Below are 21,434 nucleotides of genomic sequence, written 5' to 3' on the forward strand. Positions count from 1 at the left end.
TTTTTAAAGAGAAAACTACACACATAAAACATGTTATAAACTACAAGGCAATGTAATATTCATTCAAGACTATTACAGGGAAATGTGTTAAACAATTGATATGCAATGTTGATTCAAATTAGTAGAACAGAGAAGGAAACAGACTTGTTTTTGTCCTAGTAAATAGGTAGGCTGTCGTGGTTTAGGTTGAAACCTAAACATTAAAAAAGTAAAAGCATGAAAACTTGGGAAATTCAGTAAATCAATGGCTCATTATCAAGGTAAGCCAAAGTAAATTCCAATTAAGAAGGAAGTCATTATTATCTCTACAGTCAGAACCCACAATTAAGTAAATTATAATAAAATAAACAGCAAAGCCCCAATAACATAATTGAATTTTTTAATTTCTTAAGAATTCCACAAAACTCAATGCACAGATGGTACACCAAACTTTATGTTGTTTTATTCAATTAATCATGTAAAACAAATAGGTCAGTTTCTGTAACACAAAAAAGCAAAAGGTTTAAGGTGATTAAGTGTCAGAAAGGCCTTTATTGAGATTAAACAGCAGTCACACTTCCACACTTGTCATGTTAAAAGACTTATAAAAGCTACCTTTTAAGTTCACAGTCTTCTCATAAAATGTAAACAGAAACAAACTACATTACAAATAAATATAATAAATCTACCTTTATTTTTGCTTTTAATTTAAACAAAAGAACTGTACAATACGAAAATAAATCAGAAACATACATACAATACAATCTGCAATTTCTTACGAAACAGCAATTCCTTTGTATATAATGAACAAAGTGCAAAAGTAACAAATTAAAAGAAGCAGATGTGTGTTGGAGAAGAAGTCATCTCTTTATTTCTTTTTAAGTCATGCCTATGTGGAATGCCATGCTTTTCTCCACATATTTAATGGAAATGGTTATAAAATAAAGCTGTACTCTTTATTCCATAGGCTAAGACTGCACCTTCAAAATGGAATGTGGTTACTTTTTAGAAACTGCTTCAAACCATCTGCTGTGCAATTATACTTACCCTAAATAAGGTGAGTAGTACACTCAACAAAAATGGGTGTCAAGTTGACCAAACTAACCTCAAAGTTCTTGAGATATCAGTATCTGAATGGCCTTTCAGCAACAGAGAGCTGTTAGAAATGGTCTTTAGTAGTCTTATTTAACAAGCCTAATATTAATTTTGCAAGCATTCTGTAACATACTGAGGTGCCCTGTGGCAGATGACACATTTGTTTAAAAAAAATCAAACACTGATTTTGTTACATAAAATGGAAACATTTCTAAAATTGTTCTTTTTTTAGACATTTACCTTATTTACAAAGAAGTGATTGAAAAGAGTTTGTTCAACTAATTTTAAAACCAAATGTTTTCTCCACTAACCCTGCTGATTTCTAACCATAATTACTAGCTGTGCTACAAAACCCACTTGGCTTCTTCACAGACAGACCTCTGGACAGTTATTTTTGTCAGGAATATTTATGGCCATATTTGGCATTGAGTAAAACTGCAGTGGCAATAACTCCTTGCACATTTTATGCTGCTAAATTTATTTGACTAATTTTTATCGTAGCCCTTGCACTTACTGCAAAATATGGCCCAATACATCATGAATATAAATAAAGCTATTTAATGAAGCTAACTTATCAAGGCACCATTTCACTAACATACTGTGTTTGGGACAGGATTTTTGTCTAATTCAGGAGAGATGAATCCTTCAGCAGTGCCCATTACATGGGACAATCTCTGCTGACGGTGTGCAACTGAGCTTTTGTGCATTCTGTATTAATCAAGTGTTGTTAACATCAAGGAATGCAACAAATAAACCATCGGCACGTTGTTATTAAGCTTTTTCAACCATATACACACTTACAGGAAACGAAGAGCCATTACAAATGATTTTGCAAAAGGACTATAATCAGTCACAGAAGCTGTAATGCTTGTGGAAGACTGTAAGCACAGCAAAATAATACAAAACACCATCATCTGCACAAGCATAGAGAGAGACGCACACATTTAACATGAGCATCCACTTTTTTTCCTTCCTTGGGAAAATGTCACGTAGGCTTAACATCTGATGGGGCCTTTTCCAGTTGATTCAAGGGAGAGTCTGTGTGCTTTTTCCACCTACCTTTCCCAACGTTGTGAGTCCTATGCATTGTAAGTCCATAAAGTGACAGTTCTGTCTGCTGATGAGGACAAGAAGGAGAGGTCCTGTGTGTGCCATCTACACTGTATCACCTTGTCTGCATGCTCGCCAACCACACTGATTGGAAGCTGCTTTGTAAGGTCCCCTAAGAAAAATGTGGAATACAAGAACTGCATTTCAGAAGTGAACATTTTGGGGAAGAAGGAAACAAGGATTTGCTGCTCTTAACTTTGGCTCATTAGCACAAACTAACAAAAAAAGGGATGGTGAATGCTTGTTTCTTCTGGTTAACTTTCAATTTATTTAATGCTTGCAAAAGAGGTTATATCAGAGTGTTTTAAATTTGTGATATACTGTACATAAAAAAATAAATAATACATATTATAAAAATGTTAAAGACAGCAATCATGTATGGCCTTGTCACCTCACTACATTATATGTACAGTATATCACTGTTAATAGAATAAAAAAAAAGGCTCAGCCTTGTCATATGTTTTATCCGCAGTAAGGTCTGGTTCCTGTTGATGAACATGGATATGGATGTTTGCCCGTTTATGCCTTCCGGCATTTAGTGGCAGCAACATCCTGTTGCTGTTACTGTAACATTTTGGTTTTTACGGGACAGGGTTGTTAGCCTTGTGCCCAGCCTCCAACATGGAGGGCCTGGCGCCTGACGTGGGACACGAACCCACTACCCTGAGATTATGAGTCTCATCCTCTACCAACAGAGCTAGCCGGGGCACTGTTGATTAACATATTCTTCTTTTTTTGATCGTTTCTATGGTGCCTGAGTCTCGCCTTACCTTGCAGGTCAGTAATCATGACTTTGGTGTCATAGGAGCCTGTGAGCAGGTAGTGAGCCCCAGGGGAGAAGCGCACAGAGCGGACGTCGCTGGAATGAGGGCGATAGGTCTGCACCATCCGCCCTCCTCTGATGTCATAAAGCATGCAGCTGGAGTCCTCCTGACCTGTGGCCAGGAGACGGCCACTGGGGTCCACAGCAACAGAAGCCACTGCACTGCCTGGAGGACCGGCAGCACAAAGACAGTCAAGCAACAAGCAGTATACATCTGACTGCCGGTTTACAGCAGCACTGTTCTTTTCATTTCACACTCCACTGAAAATAATTTATTTTAACTGAAATGACAATCTATGAGAAATTGCTCTTTGTATTAAGAATTAAGTATTAGTATTGTAATTAAGTTTTTATTGCACGCTGTTTGAGCTGTGCTGTATTTGAGTATTATTTTAGTTTGCTATTGTTGCTGCTGTTGCTCTGTGTTTAAGTTGGCATTTCCTTAATGCCTTTGTATTGGAGCACACATGCAAATAAGGTTATCGTTGCACTTGTGCATGTGAGAGACTGAACTCGGAACTCAAATAAACTGAACTCGGCAACAAAAATAATGGAACGCTGTCCCCAACTGGTGAAAATGAATTATTACAACCTGTACTATTTTTCCCCCAAAGATGGCCTCTATTGATTTGTTGAATAAAGTACGTTTTGTAAGGACTTTCTAACAGCTGTACTATAGAAAGTAATAACGACCGATACCCACCTGACCCATGAAAAGCTGTGCCTACTACTCGAACGCAGCTGGGAACTCTCAGATCCCAGAACCTCACTGTCTTGTCCTGTGACCCTGATGCAATCATCCACCCACCCCAGGTGTACAGGGACAAGATGTGACCTGAACACAAGTATGCAAGACGTTTTGAGCTTCCATAACCAATGCTTACAAGTAGAAATAACTTTTTTACACTGTAAAGATAAAAAGCAAATAGAGCTCACGACATACATCTTTCTAGACATATTAGAAAAGCTTTAAATTTCCAATAAAAAGCTACAAGAAATGTTACAAAAAAAATTAAGCATTTGTGTAAAAACTACAAAAGCCACATGTTCTTTGCTTAAAGTAAAACACATAAATGTATTATTAGAACCTAAGAATCAAATGATTCTGTACTTGTGCATTCTGGTTACACTTGTGTATGTTAGCTGTCTGGGAAAGGGCTTGTACCTGTGTGACCACTAAGCGCATGTAGTCCTTGGCCCCTCTGGCAGTCTGTGGTGTAAATATTGCAGTCCCCAGCCCCTGCGCTAATTAAGATGGCACCTCCACTTTCGGGCCCTTCCATGAAGGCCAGATCTCGAATGGTCCCATCATGCATACTGAACTCCAAATCTGGACCTGTATGAACAAACAGCTGTTTAAGGCAAACACCCTAACACCCACATGACACTTATATGGAGATGAAATACACTGGAGTTTAACTAGCTGTTGTATTACTACATGTTCAGGAAAGTACCTTTCTGCATGCAAGATCATAAAAGAAGTTCCAAATGGAAATTTCTCCCTGGCCTTTGTCATTCATGGCCTCCTAATAATAACTCGCTTCATCACTCTGTTCTCCTCCCCACTGATAGCTGATATGTGGGGAGCATTCTGGCCCACTTGGGCTGCCATCACATCATCCAGGAAAGTTAGGACATTTGTGGTGAAGAGGAGTCCTTTGTGCTTTGAGTGTCCAGAAAAGCGCTATACAGTTTAACTGTAAGGAATTATTAATTATTATTAAAGATGCTATTCAGAACATCTAGCTTTTGGGGCTGCTAGTAGCTAAGTGATGTGAGAATATCATCTAACCTTTTTTTTTATAAAGAAGCTACAGCATCAAGTTTTTAAACATGGTGGAGTAGCTTATTCCACAGTCCTAAAACTGTTTACGCGTGCTGTCAATATGCACTTTCCTAATTCAGGAAAACTAACTGCATTTCTAATATGCAGTTTACATTTCTTTGCTGATTCTGAAGAATTTCACTGGGGTGGCTATGTCAGTGCTTTTAGTGATTCTGAATACTTGAGTTTGGTCTGTTCAGTCTTTTTTGTTCAAGACTAAAAAAATCAGTTCATTGAGCCCTTCCAACTAGTGCATTCCTTTAAGGCAGAGAATGTGTCTAGTCGATCTTTCCTAGATTGAGAAACAAATTATTCTACTAACAGCTGTCTTCCATAAAGACAACATTTATTCTAGTGGAATTCTTGGCATACCTCCCTTTCTGACACAAAAACAAATCTCACCTGTAGCGTTACAGGATTCCGCATTGAATGGCAACACTTTGACATATTTATCATTGGAGCCTGTTGCTAGCAGCTGTCCACAGTGACTCCAGGCCACACAGTATATTGACCCTTTGTGATGTTTGTTCCTTTTAAAACGCACAACTGGCTGCTTTGGGGAGCTGCACACACTGTTGAAACAAGAAGCAAAAAATAAGATTTGTTCTACTATTTTATAAAAACATATTTTTTAATTTAAAAAAAAAATCTATAAACGTGTACAAAGAAAAGGGCTGAATAAGGAAAAAATCTTGGCAGAAGATAGCTTTCTCTGCGTTCAACCACATTTCTTTAAATATTACAAACTGATGATGCTGAAGCACATTTTACTTAACATTTCCCATTTATAGGTACAACAGGGAGAGGTTTATAAGGTGTGGCTCTGGAATTTCCTGAAAATATAAAAATGTCTCAGGGCTTGCAAAGCATATAGTGTGATCTACAGGGAGTCTAGCCCATGCATGTTTAGATTTGTATTTGTAACACCAACAATACTAGGAAAAAGATTTCTTGGCAAATTCCTGCCAAGCTCTGCAATATAGTAGATGATGCTATTTAGTGAGAATCACTAAAACGAATCTGTCCTGCTCTTTTATTCCCTCAGCTGTGGGAATGATTTTCTAAAGCGCATTCTTTCCCAAATTAGTCGACCTGCTCTACAACAAACCAAGGGGGAACGGCTCGAAAACTGCATACCTTGTGTCAATTGTGTCTGGGTACGCACAGACCCGCAGTGTTTTGGAATTGGACCCGACAGCATACAGAGCTCCGCTGGGATGGAAGGCCACAGCTCTGACAGCTTGTGTGTCCTCCAGGGTGCTGACTGCAGCAAACTGCATCTTTGGTTTCTCACCCTTGAGCCAACAGAAAAAGGACAACATTTCTTGAAAAGGTTCATTCCTGAATCTTTAAACACTATTACAAATAACTAGCCTGAAGCATCTATTTTGAGTTCTTGTTGCACCATGAGTGGGCGGTGTAAAAGAATCTGAAGCCCAGGAAGAATCCTTAAAAATCTGAAATGTTTACAGAATGAAAATGAAGATATATATTTTTTGAAAACCCCACCTGTATATTAAAGTCAATAAAAGTCTTATGCTATAGGTGAGTCCTATTATTTTATTACAAATGAAGTGAAAAATCAAACAGTCCCTAGACATTATTGATAATGATACATTACTACAGCTGGTATTAACACAGTAAGGTAACACAGTAAAGAAATTATAAGCCATTTACCATCAGACCCTTACTTAAGCCATTACTTCAGACCCTAAGCTTTTCACAGGAGACTGCATGAGCATCCAACATACAGTACTCTCCATGAATCCAAAACACAGCTTCTAATTCACTGCTGATCTTTTTTGTAAATTCTAGTGTATATGTCTCGTGAGGTCTCACCTCTTGACTCTTGCCACGTGTAGAGGAATAGCCAATATCCTCTAGTAGGGGTGGTTGTGTGGCCCTGTCTTTTGGAATACTGGCAGGACTCCCACTGCGCAGAATCACACAAAATCAACAAGCTTTCCATTTACTGTACTTCAGTTACTGGATCGCTATATAAATCTTTGCAAACAAATGTGACACATTTTTACTCAAGGCAATACAAAGTTTGAATGTCAACTGGATCTTTCTAATACAGAAGAATCTGAAGTCGGTTAAATATTTGTAGGTTTTGCAGTTAATATGGTAGATTAAAATTTTTGTAGTCATGCCTTACTAATATTACAATACTAATATTGAGAATATTCTATTTTTTAACGAAACCATGCAGTTAAATTGCAAATGTGAACAGGTGCAGGAAATCTTTAAAAAAGTTCTATTGCTGAAACATGACAATTACATTTTTTCTTTACTTGTATTTTAGTCAAGTTCTTTTTTTGACATACAAAAACTATTGAGAACAATGTTGCCAGTCACAGCAAAACATAAAGTATTTATTTTGTTACTTATAATTATTTTGCAGTTTGATAGGGGGGATATAGTGCTAGGGAGAAAGATGGGAAAAAAGAAGAGAATTTGTGTTTTGGAATGTTCTTTTCATTATCGTTATTGGGCAGTAAAAATAGCCCACCTCTCCCAGTTTCTCTCCAAGACCTCCTTTTTGAGTCTCAGCCGATCATTTAGTTTTGGGAGAGGATAAATACCTGCTTGGAAGTATTTTTGGAAGGGAGTTAAAAAGCCATAACATGTAGATGGCTCCAAAGAGACCCACCAACCACAGAAAAGTGCATCGCCTTTGTTTCAGAGATTTACGAGATAGAAATACTAAACATTTTAATTGGAAAAAAATGAAGGATGCAGAATTCTAAAATCTCACAAGAGCTCTAAAAGTGGCGAGAGGTTTATTTATGGATTGCTCCTCACCTCCGAGTCACCAAAACTGGGGACTCATCTAAGGAGGGCATCCCCTTCGCGCCAGCTTTCTGCGGAGTGCTGCTTGAAATTCGAGCGATGTCTTTCTGCTGGCCTCTCTCAGCTGTCAGGGCCAAGCTACTTCCAGGTGCAGGGCTGCAGGCTGCCGTTCCATTGCACTGCTGGCTCAGAGCCTGCACCTCACCGCCCAGATTGTCCATCCCCACATTCAGCTCCTCCAGCTTCTGAATGGACCTGCAACAAACAGACTTGTTTATCCGATGGGTCTGAAATCCAGGCCCAATTCAATGACATGATGGGCATAGGGGAGGGGGAAGTCTAAGCCCTTTGACCATTTAACTTATCACATTAACAGAATTGAAAAAAACAAAACAAATATACAGTATGAGAGCCTTTAAACATTCTGTTTCGATCTAAAAGTTTCCCTTTCTGCTTTTGGAAATATACAACAAAGCAAAATAGGAAATGAACAAAAACATCTAAGACAATGCCTTTTTTACCTTATGCACACATCCTACTTAAAAGCACCTGTATTTAAGGGTGTTATATTTGAAATATAAGCTGTTACCCTCACTGCTCAGGTAAGGGCAAGTGAAGTGCCCAAGGATATGGATTAAAAGCATAATGAATAAAATGTAACACATAAATGGAAATGTCCATAAGCAAAGTTAATTATAGAAGGGAAACATTTTAATAAGTCAATTTAAAATGTTCACTTGATCTTGCTGTTTATATAATAATCTGTACTAATTTCACAACAATTGCAACATTATTTTAACAGTACTTACTAAAAGAATTGGATAGGAAATATACAGAAGTAAAAAAGTTATTAATAGTTACAATACATTGTTAACAGAGAAAAACACCACTATTAAAAACAGTGTATATATAAGATGGCTTAAGCATTAAACCGATATTGCTGGGTGCAAAGAGGAATCTGTCTCTTGTGACTGACTCTGCCCTGTAGTGATCCCTACTATCTGGAAGACCTGTATGAAGATACAGTTGGCAAAGTAGAGCGTCCTTTAGAGACTGCACACAGAAAAACAGGAGCTAATAACAGCTCACAATCAGGAGCTGGAAATAAATCCAGCTATTCACATTAAGCACTCCTTAATAAATGTGCCTTGACTTCTAAAGCATAATTAGAAGACACTCATAATGAAAAATTAACGTATTTAAATTAAGGTATTTCCTTTATTCCTTTTTGTAAAATAATTTGAACAAAGAACTCCTATTTCACATATCTTAGAAATTATTCATATTGCTCAAATTCATGAGGAATGTCACACAATAAAAGGGATATATCTTTTCCCTTATATTCCAAATAAAAAACAGACTTCCGACCATTTCAGTCAAAATAAGGCATCTCATAAAACTATCCTTGCAGTAATTTAGAGAGTTTAAACTCATTGCTATATTGACTTCTGCAAGAGAACAACCTTAACAAACATTAACTTAAAAATGATATATTAGATAATAAAAAATCTAGGGTTTTCTTACAAAAGGAAAGAGAATCCTACTCGGTTGTGCCCCTGAGCAAGGCCCTTAACCCCAATTGCTCCAGGGGCACCGTATAAATGGCTGACCCTGCAGCCTGCCCCAAAGCTTCTCTCCCTGTCTGTGTGTCTCATGGAGAGCAAGTTGGGGTATGCGAAAAGACAAATTTCTAATACAAGAAATTGTATATGGCCAATAAAGTGATCTTATCTTATCTTTAAGAATTCAGTGTGAACAACAGTGAAAACATAATTCACCATTGGTTGGGGCAGTCTGCAAACAATGGTAAACTTAATACAAATTAGTATTCCAAGTGCACCAGTGGGAGGAATGGAAAAAAAAAAACAAGTTTTTTTTTCTGAAAAATTGCCTTGAGAAAAAAAGTCATTTTAATCAGTATTAACAGTGTATTCTCTGTTTATGCAGTACTTTCATTACCACAGGCCACTTTGACAGAAAGCTTTTAAAGCCTGTAATTATAATTTTCTTATTATTTTCCATTATTTAATTTAGTGTTTGCAATCTATCTTGAAAGGTCTTGAGGGTATTTATGTTAAAAAACACAAGGATTTTGGCACTTTCTTAACAAATAGTTTCAACACACAAGTGATTCTGGTCCCATTTAATTCTGATTAAATCAGAAAGGAAAGCTCATAATATCTACGCAAGGCAGATGTTTCCTTCTTCAGAAGAATTAATTTGTGGTGGCAAAATAAGAACAATTTTTGTACATAAAACATTTAATATAAAATCTCAGCTGAGTAGTTCGCTATTCAATGTGTAAATGTAGTGTGCCAAGCAATTTTCCTATACTTCCAGACACAAAATAACACTACTGGGAACAGGTTTACCTGTAAGAAACTTTGCAATACACCATTCTACCAAACTGTTCTGCATAGAATTGCTTTCACACCAGATAATTTTCAGATTAGGTTTTCCCAAACCCTAAATTTTTTTTCAGTATTAACCAGACTGGTTGATGAATGAAAACAATTTGAGTAGCAGATCGTGTGTTGTAGTGGTTTTTTTATTCTGAGGTTGGAGGTTGGTACGTCTGAAAGCATACCTATTGAGGAACTTCTCAGTGAGGTTTTGCTGAGGATCTAGGCCGTCCTCCTGATTCACACCTCCCTCCAGTAGCATCTGCTGATACAGCTGTCTCTGCTGCTCCTTCTGCTCCAGGTGCTGCTGCACACGCATCCTCTGGCGGTAATATTCCTGGAACTGCTCTGTGGAGTCGCGGAGCTGGGGAAGTAGCAACACCTCAGGAATGGATTGTTGTTATGGATTGTTGGAGTGCTGCAAGGCATCAATGCTAACTATGCCATAATTCTATGCATCATTTTCATTCTAATTTGACCTGATGCATTTCTAAAGTTTTCTCCAGTAATCAAAGTAAATAGCTAAGCATTGATTGCTGACACAAATTTAGAGATTAAGAGATTCTGACTTAAATTTTCTTTTAGTCAATTAAAACTGGATTTAGAATTTTAAAACAATGACATAATTATAGGTTTGCTTTTTCATAGCATTCACTACAACCTTTCCACATAATCAATAATTTGATGAATATGAGTTGCAGAAGAAGAATGTATAAATTATAAGAATAAGTATCTTATAATAATCTTTTTTAAGCACTTACATATTGCACAAATGGACTGAAATTGATTGCATTTACCTTAAGAAACAACCCTGTGCTTCCTAAAGCTATATTTTCTTACCACATACCAAATTCTCCCTTTGGAAGAGAATCCAGCCTCCCCCGGACAATGTGTCTGAACCTTCCGTGTAATCAGAGCTAGCACTCGCACAGAATGCAAACCAACAATTTCTAATCCTAAGCAATCTGTGCTAATAAGGATGCCAGCTCTTTTTTTAAAATCATACATTAAAATGAAGTGAAGAACCTACCAATGGCAGAAAAGGTTAATGATGAGTTAGCCTGATCAAGGAAAGCTACAAAAATAATCATTCTCTTTGTTGCAATGCAAGATTTATATGATTAAAAAGCAGTATAAGGATAGATCTGCCAATGAGTCTTCAGTCATAAAAAAAAAAGTTTTTTAGAGCACAAGATTCTTCAAGGCTGGCAGAAAGGTGTTATAGGTAGCTTTGACAAGCATGCCTCGTCATGCCTTATTCCATCCTCTTGGAAAGCTACATGAAAGGCAAAATTCAGGAAGCAGAATCAGACACTGGAAAGAGATTTGCCTGTGCTTTTGATCTCACCTGCTGAAGACAGATAATCGCCTTTCATATCCTGTATTTCATTACTATGATTTGAATTCCTAAATGCCACAACTCAACATTTCCATTTTGGAGAAGCCTAATAATGATCAACATTTGGTTTGCTTGAAACAAACAGATTATTTTGTCTGTGGCTGAGAACAGACTTAAGAATGCCACAGTGTGGCTGGTACTTTATGTAGAGAGATGATCTTCTTCAAAGGAGCTTTACAAGCAAGCCAAAGAAATTAAATAAAAACATATGGGCCAGATGAGTTTGGTACTAAACCTGTCCTTTCAAGGCTATTATCCAATGAAATTTCATTAAACTGTATTAAACAAATGATATATATTTTCCTTAACTATAATATGGTTCAATCTGATAATATTAAATATTTTAATTAGATTTTAAAAAAACAACAAATGTATGTTTTTCTGGATGCATAATACTAGTGTAAAATCAAAGTTTACTGGGCTCACAATACAATCTACACAGATTACATATAAATAGATTACATATAGAATAGTTATGTTTAAGGCCTTAGATGACTTTACAAGTAGAACTTTTGTAATGAGACTGTAGAAGTAAGAATGATTCACCATGTCAACCTGGACATGACAACCTACTTTATGCTGTTATCCAAGCCAGCTTTACATTAATAAGATTTGAGGTTCGTCCCTCTTTGGAGTCATAAAAGATTTAAAGCATACAAAATTCATGGCGATTAATTTATAGCCTGTCCTCTACTGCAGTGTCTCTTGGCATCAACATTCAGATTTAAGAGAAAGAAAGAATACTGATGGGATAGCCTAGGTTACAAATTCAATCTTCAAGGTTTAAAAAAACAGGGTAATATAAAACAACACAACTGAACAGAGCCATAAAAAATAATGTGATTATTTTTATGTTTTCTGTTGGTTTAATTTAAAGAGAAATAATCAATCATAAATCACAAGCTTTGGACAGTATTAATTTGATAGAGATGACATAGTATTCTTCAAAGAATATCCAAACTCTCAGAATATGCACTTGGTTGACTAACAAAAAGGGGTAAAAGTAATTCAATATTAAAGAATTTGTAATTTAGACAATGCACTGTGAGGGGATAAGATTACTTTTGTAGTACTCAAGTCACTACAACTAATACTGCCTTTTCAAACCAAATCAATATAGTCACTCAGAGACTTTCATGTGTGGGATTATATATCTACTGCACATTAAAAAATACTAGAAAGAACGTAGGATCTATGCACACATGCCATTATCAAAAGCTTTTCCAGAGTCTCATCTCTCCTTGTATAAACACACTTTATCCCTCTTTAGATATGCAAATCCAGGTAAATGAAGCTCACACACCAGAACATGGCCTGAACGTGGTCAGGTCAAAACACTCTACTGCTTAAACTAATAATAAAAAGTGTTTTTCAATTATTATATATATATATCACTTATGTTTATCAACTAAAGAAAAATGGCGTGTTATTCCTTTTTTCTGTTCTGAACAATTTAAAATCCTGAAAAATCTTTTGACAAAAAACAGATGGAAAAGAACCCCTAGGCTGGAAAAGACTCTAAAAAATCCACAACATTAACAATGACAATAAGAAGGCCATTAAACCCAAAACTATATGCTCAGTCACATTGACTGTTACCTTATGTTTGTGAATGAAGTGGAACAGCCTGCTGAAGGCTGGACTACCTGCAATAAAAAAGTCCTCATATGCTCTGTGTGAAAGAAATCTTATGGCTTTCAGTAACTAATTACCTCATTCTTCTCACAAGCTGCTGGGGGCATAGGGTCACCACCTGGGGCAGACACAGGACCAGGATGCACTGCGTCATCGCCAGCGGAATGCAACATCCTGTCAACAGGAGTGTCAGTTCTGGAAAAAAAAAAGTTTTAAAAAATAAAAATCTTCTGCCATAACTGTCATTTTTAGCAGAATCGTCAATTTATACCTAATAAAATGGCTTGTCCGTTGCTCAGTTCTAAAATATCTCTTTACATAACACTTTTTTTATAAGAAAACTTTAAATACTTAGCCTACCTTTCTGGGGACTCCTCATAGATACTGTGACAGTCTGTGTTTTCCAGCATTAAGCTTCTGCTCAGGTTGTGCGCTCCTGGGTACTGGAAGTTAGCGAAAGAGTGAGACATCGGTGAAGTCTTGTTGGTGAGGTCTGTAACTCTCTTGTCGTGACTGGACAATCCATAGGAGAGGCCATCCAGCGCTGGGTTGAGAGAGCGAGACATGTAGGCGTCGGCTGACTGGGGCCGCCGCATGGGCGAGGATGGGTAAGGGGAGAGCTTATTAATAAGGGGGGTTAAGAGGTCAGCGTAGGCTGCCTTGGTGGGCTTCACCAGCTTGTCCACGTGAATGTTGAGCATCTTTTGCTCAAACGCACAGGAGAACACACTGGGAGACAGGTTCTGGAGCCAGGAGAGCAGGCTTAAATCGAGGTCGTCGCAGCCATTGCCACACAGCATGTCGATGCCCAGCAGCACCTCGCTCTCCGTGATCTCTTCCCCCGTGGCCTTGCTCTGGCAGAACTCCACGCAGCACTCGTACAGCATCCCCTTGATGAGCAGCTGGAAGAGGCGGTTGTTGCTGGCCCTGAAGCCGGCCTCGCTTAGCTTCCTGTCGGCGGGGATGAACTCCGCGACCATGACACAGGCCTCCTCAAAGCAGTGCACCCTCGCGGTGCTGGGGTTCCAGTCCTTGAACTCGGTGTGGTTGGTGAGCCGGGGCAGAGTGAGAAGCAGGCACAGCTTGCTGTAGTCCTCCTTCGAAGGGCAATACTCCTCCAGACTGTGAAGACACTTCACTGCCTCCTGCATAGTGAACTCCAGCTGCAGAGGTAAATAACAGTAAACACAGAAGCTAAAATTAAAATGACATTAAAATGAACTAAATGCATACAGTAGGTTGTCACTAGAATAACAGCATTTACTTAAAATATCCCCTTGATGATATTTTTAAGAGCATGGGCAACTTAGACTTGTTAATTTCATGCATGATCTACTGGTTGCATCTGTAACTTGCAGACCGTAAATGACAATGACTGCAAAAATTAAAAAAGGGGTCTGTGAACAGCATATGTCACAGTATTTCCATACAGAAGGATAGCAAGGTTGCCTCACAAAAATGTAAGTGCGCGTTGGACTTTGAAGTAATACAACGAGTAATGTAAAGTAAGGTTAACGAGCAACTCTGATGGATATATATAGAAAAACCTTATTAACATAATACCGAGTGCACCATTTCTTCATGGTAAGATCCTGTGACCCTTGGGTCATTTTCTCCAATTCAAATTTGAATGATGAAGAAAGTTTTAGGATTCTGTTCACAACATTATAACAGTTCCTCCTGGAAACAAGCCCATACACACAAGGGACAGTATAAGAATGGTGCTGTGTCAGCATGCGGCCTGAAAAGGAACAAGTAGAGGTTAATTGTGGAATTAACCTCTCACTGTACCTTCATCTAAGAACACTCCTGTCTAGTTTTTGACTCGGAAAGGAATAATAATAGTAATAAATCACCATAATCATTAGCCATCCATTTTCTAACCGCTTATTCCAATTCAGGGCTCCAGGGAAGCCAGAGTCCATCCCAGGCGTAAGGCAGAATACACCCTGGATTCCACACAGACAGCATCACAGCACCCCAGGTCTGGTACTGAACCCAGGGCCCCGGTACAGTAAGCTAGCAATGCTAAACACTGCAACACAAAGCTGCCCTAATATTATGACTAATTAAATAATGATAATTTACTAACATAGTGGATCACACCTGAATTTCTATTCAGTAATCAAAACATTCTAGATAATAATGTTGCTTTATTAGCCCTTTACAATTTCTTGCATTAGGAATTCGTCTTTTCGCATACCCCAGCTTGCTCTCCATGAGACACAGACACACAGACAGGCAGAGAAGCTTGGGGTCACAGCGCAGGATCAGCCATTGTACAGCACCCCTGGAGTAGTTGGGGTTAAGGGCCTTGCTCAGGGGCCCAATGGAGTAGGATTCCTCTGTCGGCAGCGGGATTTGAACCGGCAACCTTCCAGTCACAGGCACAGATCCTTAGCCACAGAGCCACTGCTCCGCCCAAGACAAACATTCCCACAATTCTTGGTACCTGGGTAGCCATCTGAATTAGTACACAAGAGCAACGTACACATACAGCAATGGCGAGTTCTTTTCTGCCACACTTAAGAGGTGTTATCTGCTCAGCTGGTGAATCCACTTTTCCAGACTCACCTTCGCTGACATTATAAAGTATCTAATTTAACTAGCTGCTCTAAGCGTTCATCTTGTCAGTGCCATTACCACTTACATGCTGAGGCTCATCCTCTGCTGACATTGCATTATTCACACACAAAGCTTCAAGGAATTTCTGTTTCAGAATGATGTATCGGAATCTACAGAGAGGGGAAACAAAATTTGGCAAGAAATCAATATATAAATATACACTGTTAAGATGCATATGTATGGGAATGGAAATACTAGACGTTCTGTCATGAAAAAAATAATCAGCTTGTGTTTTTAGAACTGAGTCACACTACTTGGAGCCAGTCTACAATACCTCTTCCTGTCAAATTTCTCCATGCATTCCAGGGGCTGGATGAACTGAAGAACTTCATCCCACTGGCCATCAAGAACCAACTGCCTGTAAAGGACAGTTATGGGGGCATATCAGTTGTGAATGTGATCATAGATAAAAAAGAACTATTTAGATATGCAGAAAGAATATTGACCTTCAGTTCAACAGTTCTCTATTGCTATATGGGACCATCTCTGTATAGGATAACTACAATATTATTCCATAAATACCTAATGAACACGGACTCTAAAATGATATCCCGTTTTAGATGGATCAGTCTCTCCTGTGGCATTAAGAAGATTATGATGCACAAGAACTTTATGATGCATTTTCCTTTTTTTACTTGTACTATGTACAGTCTGTCTGTGGTGAATTTATAAAAGGAGAAGTTATAAGTTCTGAGCCTTGCCATGCAGACTTTGTGATTCTGCAGTGTTTTTGATACCTTCTCCCCTGCTCACTGGAGGTTGGCAATTTCCCTTGCAGTTGTTTTAGTTATTTTCCCTCTGATAATTTTTCTATTATTAACTCTAGATGGTTTTTTTTTACTTGGTTAAGCCAGTCCTGCTAATTATACCTGTAATATTTTGTCTTCAGTGTATTCTGAAGGGGTTGAATTTGGTATGGCTTATTTCTGCTTTAGGGTTCTGATTACACTTTTTATTTTCTTTCGGCTTCAAAGTTGCCCGCTATTTTTAAAAGACATTTTAGAACTGTATTTTGAAACCAAAACTCTAAACCTGAAGTCAATAAGACACCAGTTAATAGGATGATGATAGCTCTATATGATTGCCACCTGATTAAAAAGAGACATGTGTCGGCAAGTTGTCCCAATACTTTTGCTCAGTTAAGAGGTTCTAAACTATCAAATTGTTTAAATAACTGAATTGTCTTTATAAAAAAATAAATAAGATACTTATGAGCTGTGCTGATCAATTTTTTCTTGAGAAATGATTATTACATTTCAAAGTGAGAATCATGGGTTTGACTTCACCGTTTGGAGGTTAATGTACATGTCACTTATGCAAGACATAAGGCTAATATTTGTTTTAATTAAGAAAAAATAAATTGAAAATCAAGGGCCCAACAAACCATTGTGATTTTTTTTAAATAGCTATCCACAGCACTGTTTTCTTTTTAATTGACAGGACATACGTATGTGAGTTTCTATGCCAATCTAAATTAAACTAAGAATATTCCAGTATCACCAAAGCTAAGACATGAATGACTGCTTCATAGGCAAATAAGACAACAACATAGAATATTCACATTTCCCTGCACTAGGTCTCCCTCTCAGAATAACTGACGTGTTGCTATTCAGAGTAGAATCATGTATTCCTTCATTTTACCAGGTACCTACCTCAGGAAGAGCATATCATCAGAATAGAGTCCATTAATGACCCCACTCTCCTTCTCCAGGGCCAGCATACTGATATGCAGCTTCCTTGAGTTCAGAAAATCCAGGATGAGTTTAATAATTTCCACCTCCTTTATGTTTATGGTCTCCTCTGCTGTCATGGTGTCAGTTTTAAAATGAACTGCAAAAAGATACACCAAAGAATAGTACACTCACAATAGTACTACAATACGTAAGAACCTAATTAACAAAAATATCAACAGGATAATCTAAGAGCAGAACAGAAAATATGATTACTCATTTTGCAATCTAAGGTATTACAACTGTTTAGAATTTTCCAGAAATAGCTTTATGGTGACATTAGTGCTCTGAACAGTCAGAAAACAATTAGACATCAAAAAAGGTTTAGAGGTCTGAACTTAAATTTTCAAATTCCACAAAATTATTATTTGTAAAAGGCTGTCAAAATATGTCTTCCAATAACTTTAAAAAAAGCATTAAAAATAAAAATATATTATTTTTTTATATATAAATACGTATTTATATGTATAAAAAAATCAACTTAATTATTTGGGAGTGTTATGTGTGGTGTGTTAAGTATAGCCCAAACTTGTTTTTTTTTCCACAACTGTTGACTGTATGTTCAATTACACCAATAACTCAATAACATGAATGGCTGTGGCGTCAACAAAGCACTATCAATAAAGTCAATACTATTGAAAGCTAAAAAACTCTTTTTCTTGAATTCACGGGAAAGCCAAATCTACTACAAGGTCAAGTTCACGTTACACTGATGAAAATTTACAATTCAATCTAGTCGAACAGTACAGCACATTACCGACCAAAGTACAAGACCTGCCAACAACAAAGTCACGAAGGTCTAAAGATCCCAACATAAATCACTAGAGGAAGCTCCCATTAATCAAAAATCAAATTAATCAGGGCTCCAGTATGCATGAGAAGCCTTGTACAAATCACCACTTAATATAAATCCTCTGTGCATGTGTTCCCATTCCACTGGCATTCCATTTAGGGTGAAATCCTGCCTTGTTTCCTGTAGCTCCAATATGGGCTCCAACTTGCCACAGCCTTTAGTATCTTTAGTATCTTTAGTAAGATTAGGAAGCTTTTAAAAGGAAAAAAAAAATAAAATAGCATTGTTTCACAGTCCAATTAAATTCAGTTTCAACTATGACATACATAGTGCCATATTAAATTTAAATAGACAAATTGCACACATGTATCAACACAAATCCATGCATGAACTTGAATATATTAATTCAGGTGGGTAGCTGCGTCAGCATGCGTAGGCTGCAAAGGGACAAGTAATAGGTTTATTCCATGCGGAAAAAAAGAAGAAAGAGAACACAACGTTTCGGCCGTGGAGCCTTCTTCACACCTTCACACTTGTTCCTTTGAATATATTAATATCATCGTGTTAAAAAAAGGGCAGCATGGTGGTGAAGTGCTACCTCATGGCACTGGAGCCCTATTTCCTAGGATCTATCCGTGAGGAGATTAGATGTTCTCAACATTTTGTGTGAGCTTCGTTCGGGGTGCTCCTGTCTCCTCCCACAGTCTAAATACATACTGGTAGATTAACCGGCTTCTGGAAAAATTGGCCTGGTGTGTGCCGTGTCTGTGTGTGGCTTGCGATGGACTGGCAACCAGTCCCACTTGTCCAAAAATAACTTACTTGGAAAGGCTCTGTCACTCTGTATTGGATAAAGTAGTTAGAAAATGGATTGACAGATGGATTTTTAAAAAAAGCATCAGTGGGCTTCAGTAATCGTAATGGGAGATATTATGTTTGTGCACATAAAAATAAAGTTGATTATGTGCGGGCCGGAGTAATGCAAGGACCCAAATCTTGGTCACTGAACGCAGAAAAGACAGAATAACTATCAATAACCCATAGAAATGTATGCTTAAAATAACAGTAAGATACAGAAAAAGAAATGACAAGATACTATATACAATGGACACGCAGGCTATAAGAAATGATATTGCAGCCTATTTTATTACACAAACACAATTCTGAACTGTATCTGCAAACCGAAAATAATCAAAGAAAAGAAAGAAGACTCAAAAGTAAAATGGTCAAATGAAATCTGTCTTCTGAATAAAGTTATAACCTTGGAGTTATAACTTTGGAGTTGAGGGAGAAAATAAGGATAAGGAAAAATACCAGTGCATATTTTCCTAAACGCAGGTCAGAAATTTCTAACTGAAGGAATACTAGTTTCTGGTGACTGGTCCCTTCATGAATCAAATGCAAAGGATAAAGTGGTCGACAAGATGAACAGAACAAAAAACATTCTGTGGAGCCGAAATACATCACTTATAGAAATAAATAAAGGGCTTTCGTCTTGGTGGTGGTGGAGGGGATTCCCATTACCTGTAAAGCGCTTTGAGTGGAGTGTCCAGAAAAGCGCTATATAAGTGTAAGCAATTATTATTATTAATACTTGAAGACTAGACAAACAACTTATTAATATATACATGATCTACAACTAGTTGAAGCTACTGTATGATAAGTCATTTTTATAGTGACATCATAAATGGTCAGGCGTAAAATTGCTTTAATTAATTTACACTGTCACTTAAGCTATTCCAAAATGTTTAAAAGCATCGTACTTGACTTACTGTACATTGTTTTTTTTTGGTGTGTTTTTAAGTTAATTGTGCTTTTTACCCAAGGAAAAACGAAGTAATAAAACTAAATTCATTATATGCAAGTCTGATATGATATACGATATAATACACTGCAATGACATATTGATATACAATATTACAAATTGAATTCTGTTATAATAAAAATGAAGATATGAAACTAGGAGACGGTCATCTATTGAGCAATGCACACCTACTGTACCTGTGGCTTAGGGGTTACTGTTTTAATATTTGCACATATTATACAAATTAATGCTTTACAATTCCTTTCAAAACAATCTGAATTGCAACTAAAGCCACAAATGGCAGAAAAGGGGTATCTTCTAGATTTTCAGATAATGTGCCCAGAACTTTAACATCTGCAGCATAAAAATAACGAAAGCTGCGCCCACCCCTGTTTTTTTTTTATTTCTGTGTGTTCTCTAGCTAAAATAGGTGGGTCATCATCTGGTAGGAACGCGCTGGAGCCTTCACTGCGCAGTCTCTCATTGACAATCGCCAAAGCTCACATATTCTCGCCAGTTTCTACTGACAGGTCCCTTCATTCATCAAATGCAAAAGCACTGTCAACATGAAATGGTCGATAAGACCAAAAAAAATTGTAGCGGCCACTAAATAAACGGTTTTCTTCTGAAGGCTTGGACGGAGAAGTGGCCCGACTGAGAGTATGACATCCAAATCGTACAGCAATACGCATCTCAGTGTTATTAATTTCATCACAGATACACATGGCAACCAGCTCAGCCTTCTTTTTATATTAACATTCCTTTGTTAATTAATCACTTAACGCGCTTATCTCGTACGTCCACGGTAATCAGATGATGACACAACGCAGCAGAGACACGCACAGACTGATGTGTGGTATCCAGATAATGGAAAAGACCAGCAAACCAGAGCAAGACATGCATCATCTCCATTATCATCACTACTAAAGCACCAGCAACCAAACCGCACACAAAACTCACCTTCTCGATGCTATAAACACATGTATTGAAAAAAGTGACGGGAAGATGCCTTTACTGGGTATTTTTTATTGTTATGTTCTACAAATCCCAATTGTTTTCCCTTTATCCCTTGTTGTCGTCTCCTCCCACCCTGTCTGCTACCCGACTCTGGTTGTCAAGCGGATCGCTGCGAGTCACCAATCAGAGTCGAGCACTCTGCGCCGGCACTCTGAGGACCCACAGCTGCCCTCGGCACTGCCTCCAAGGAGGCGCTCAATAACGATTTCGATGCAGTCAAAGCAGTTACATTTATACAGTTTAATGATTAGAAACAGCGAATACAGGCGACATCGAGACAACAGTAACGATGTGTTTTTTTTTCAAATGAGCATTTAACTCGTTGAATATGTTTTGCCTAAAGACACAAGGGAGTTTCCAGATTTCCTGCTCTATATGTGCATTTTGCTCTAGTATTGCAAGTT

General features: G+C 37.7%; 1 protein-coding gene across 1 annotated transcript; it reads right to left on the reverse strand.

Annotated features, from left to right (window-relative positions):
• Window positions 1–511: 511 nt before the first annotated feature.
• Window positions 512–21,140, reverse strand: wdr47a (WD repeat domain 47a). The gene is made up of 15 exons (XM_088598401.1): window positions 20,974–21,140; window positions 17,339–17,516; window positions 15,961–16,044; window positions 15,712–15,796; window positions 13,422–14,224; window positions 13,139–13,256; window positions 10,213–10,391; window positions 7,638–7,880; window positions 6,672–6,765; window positions 5,970–6,127; window positions 5,235–5,404; window positions 4,173–4,343; window positions 3,711–3,842; window positions 2,955–3,173; window positions 512–2,296 (listed from the first exon to the last, which is right to left on the reverse strand). The coding sequence occupies exons 2-15, from the start codon at window positions 17,494–17,496 to the stop codon at window positions 2,154–2,156; spliced, it is 2,757 nt and encodes a 918-aa protein (XP_088454527.1). The 5' UTR covers window positions 17,497–17,516; window positions 20,974–21,140; the 3' UTR covers window positions 512–2,153.
• Between the last annotated feature and the right edge of the window lie 294 nt (window positions 21,141–21,434).

Source organism: Lepisosteus platostomus, chromosome 11, assembly GCF_059453375.1.
Source record: "Lepisosteus platostomus isolate fLepPlt1 chromosome 11, fLepPlt1.hap1, whole genome shotgun sequence".
NCBI classification, from domain to species: Eukaryota; Metazoa; Chordata; class Actinopteri; order Semionotiformes; family Lepisosteidae; genus Lepisosteus; species Lepisosteus platostomus.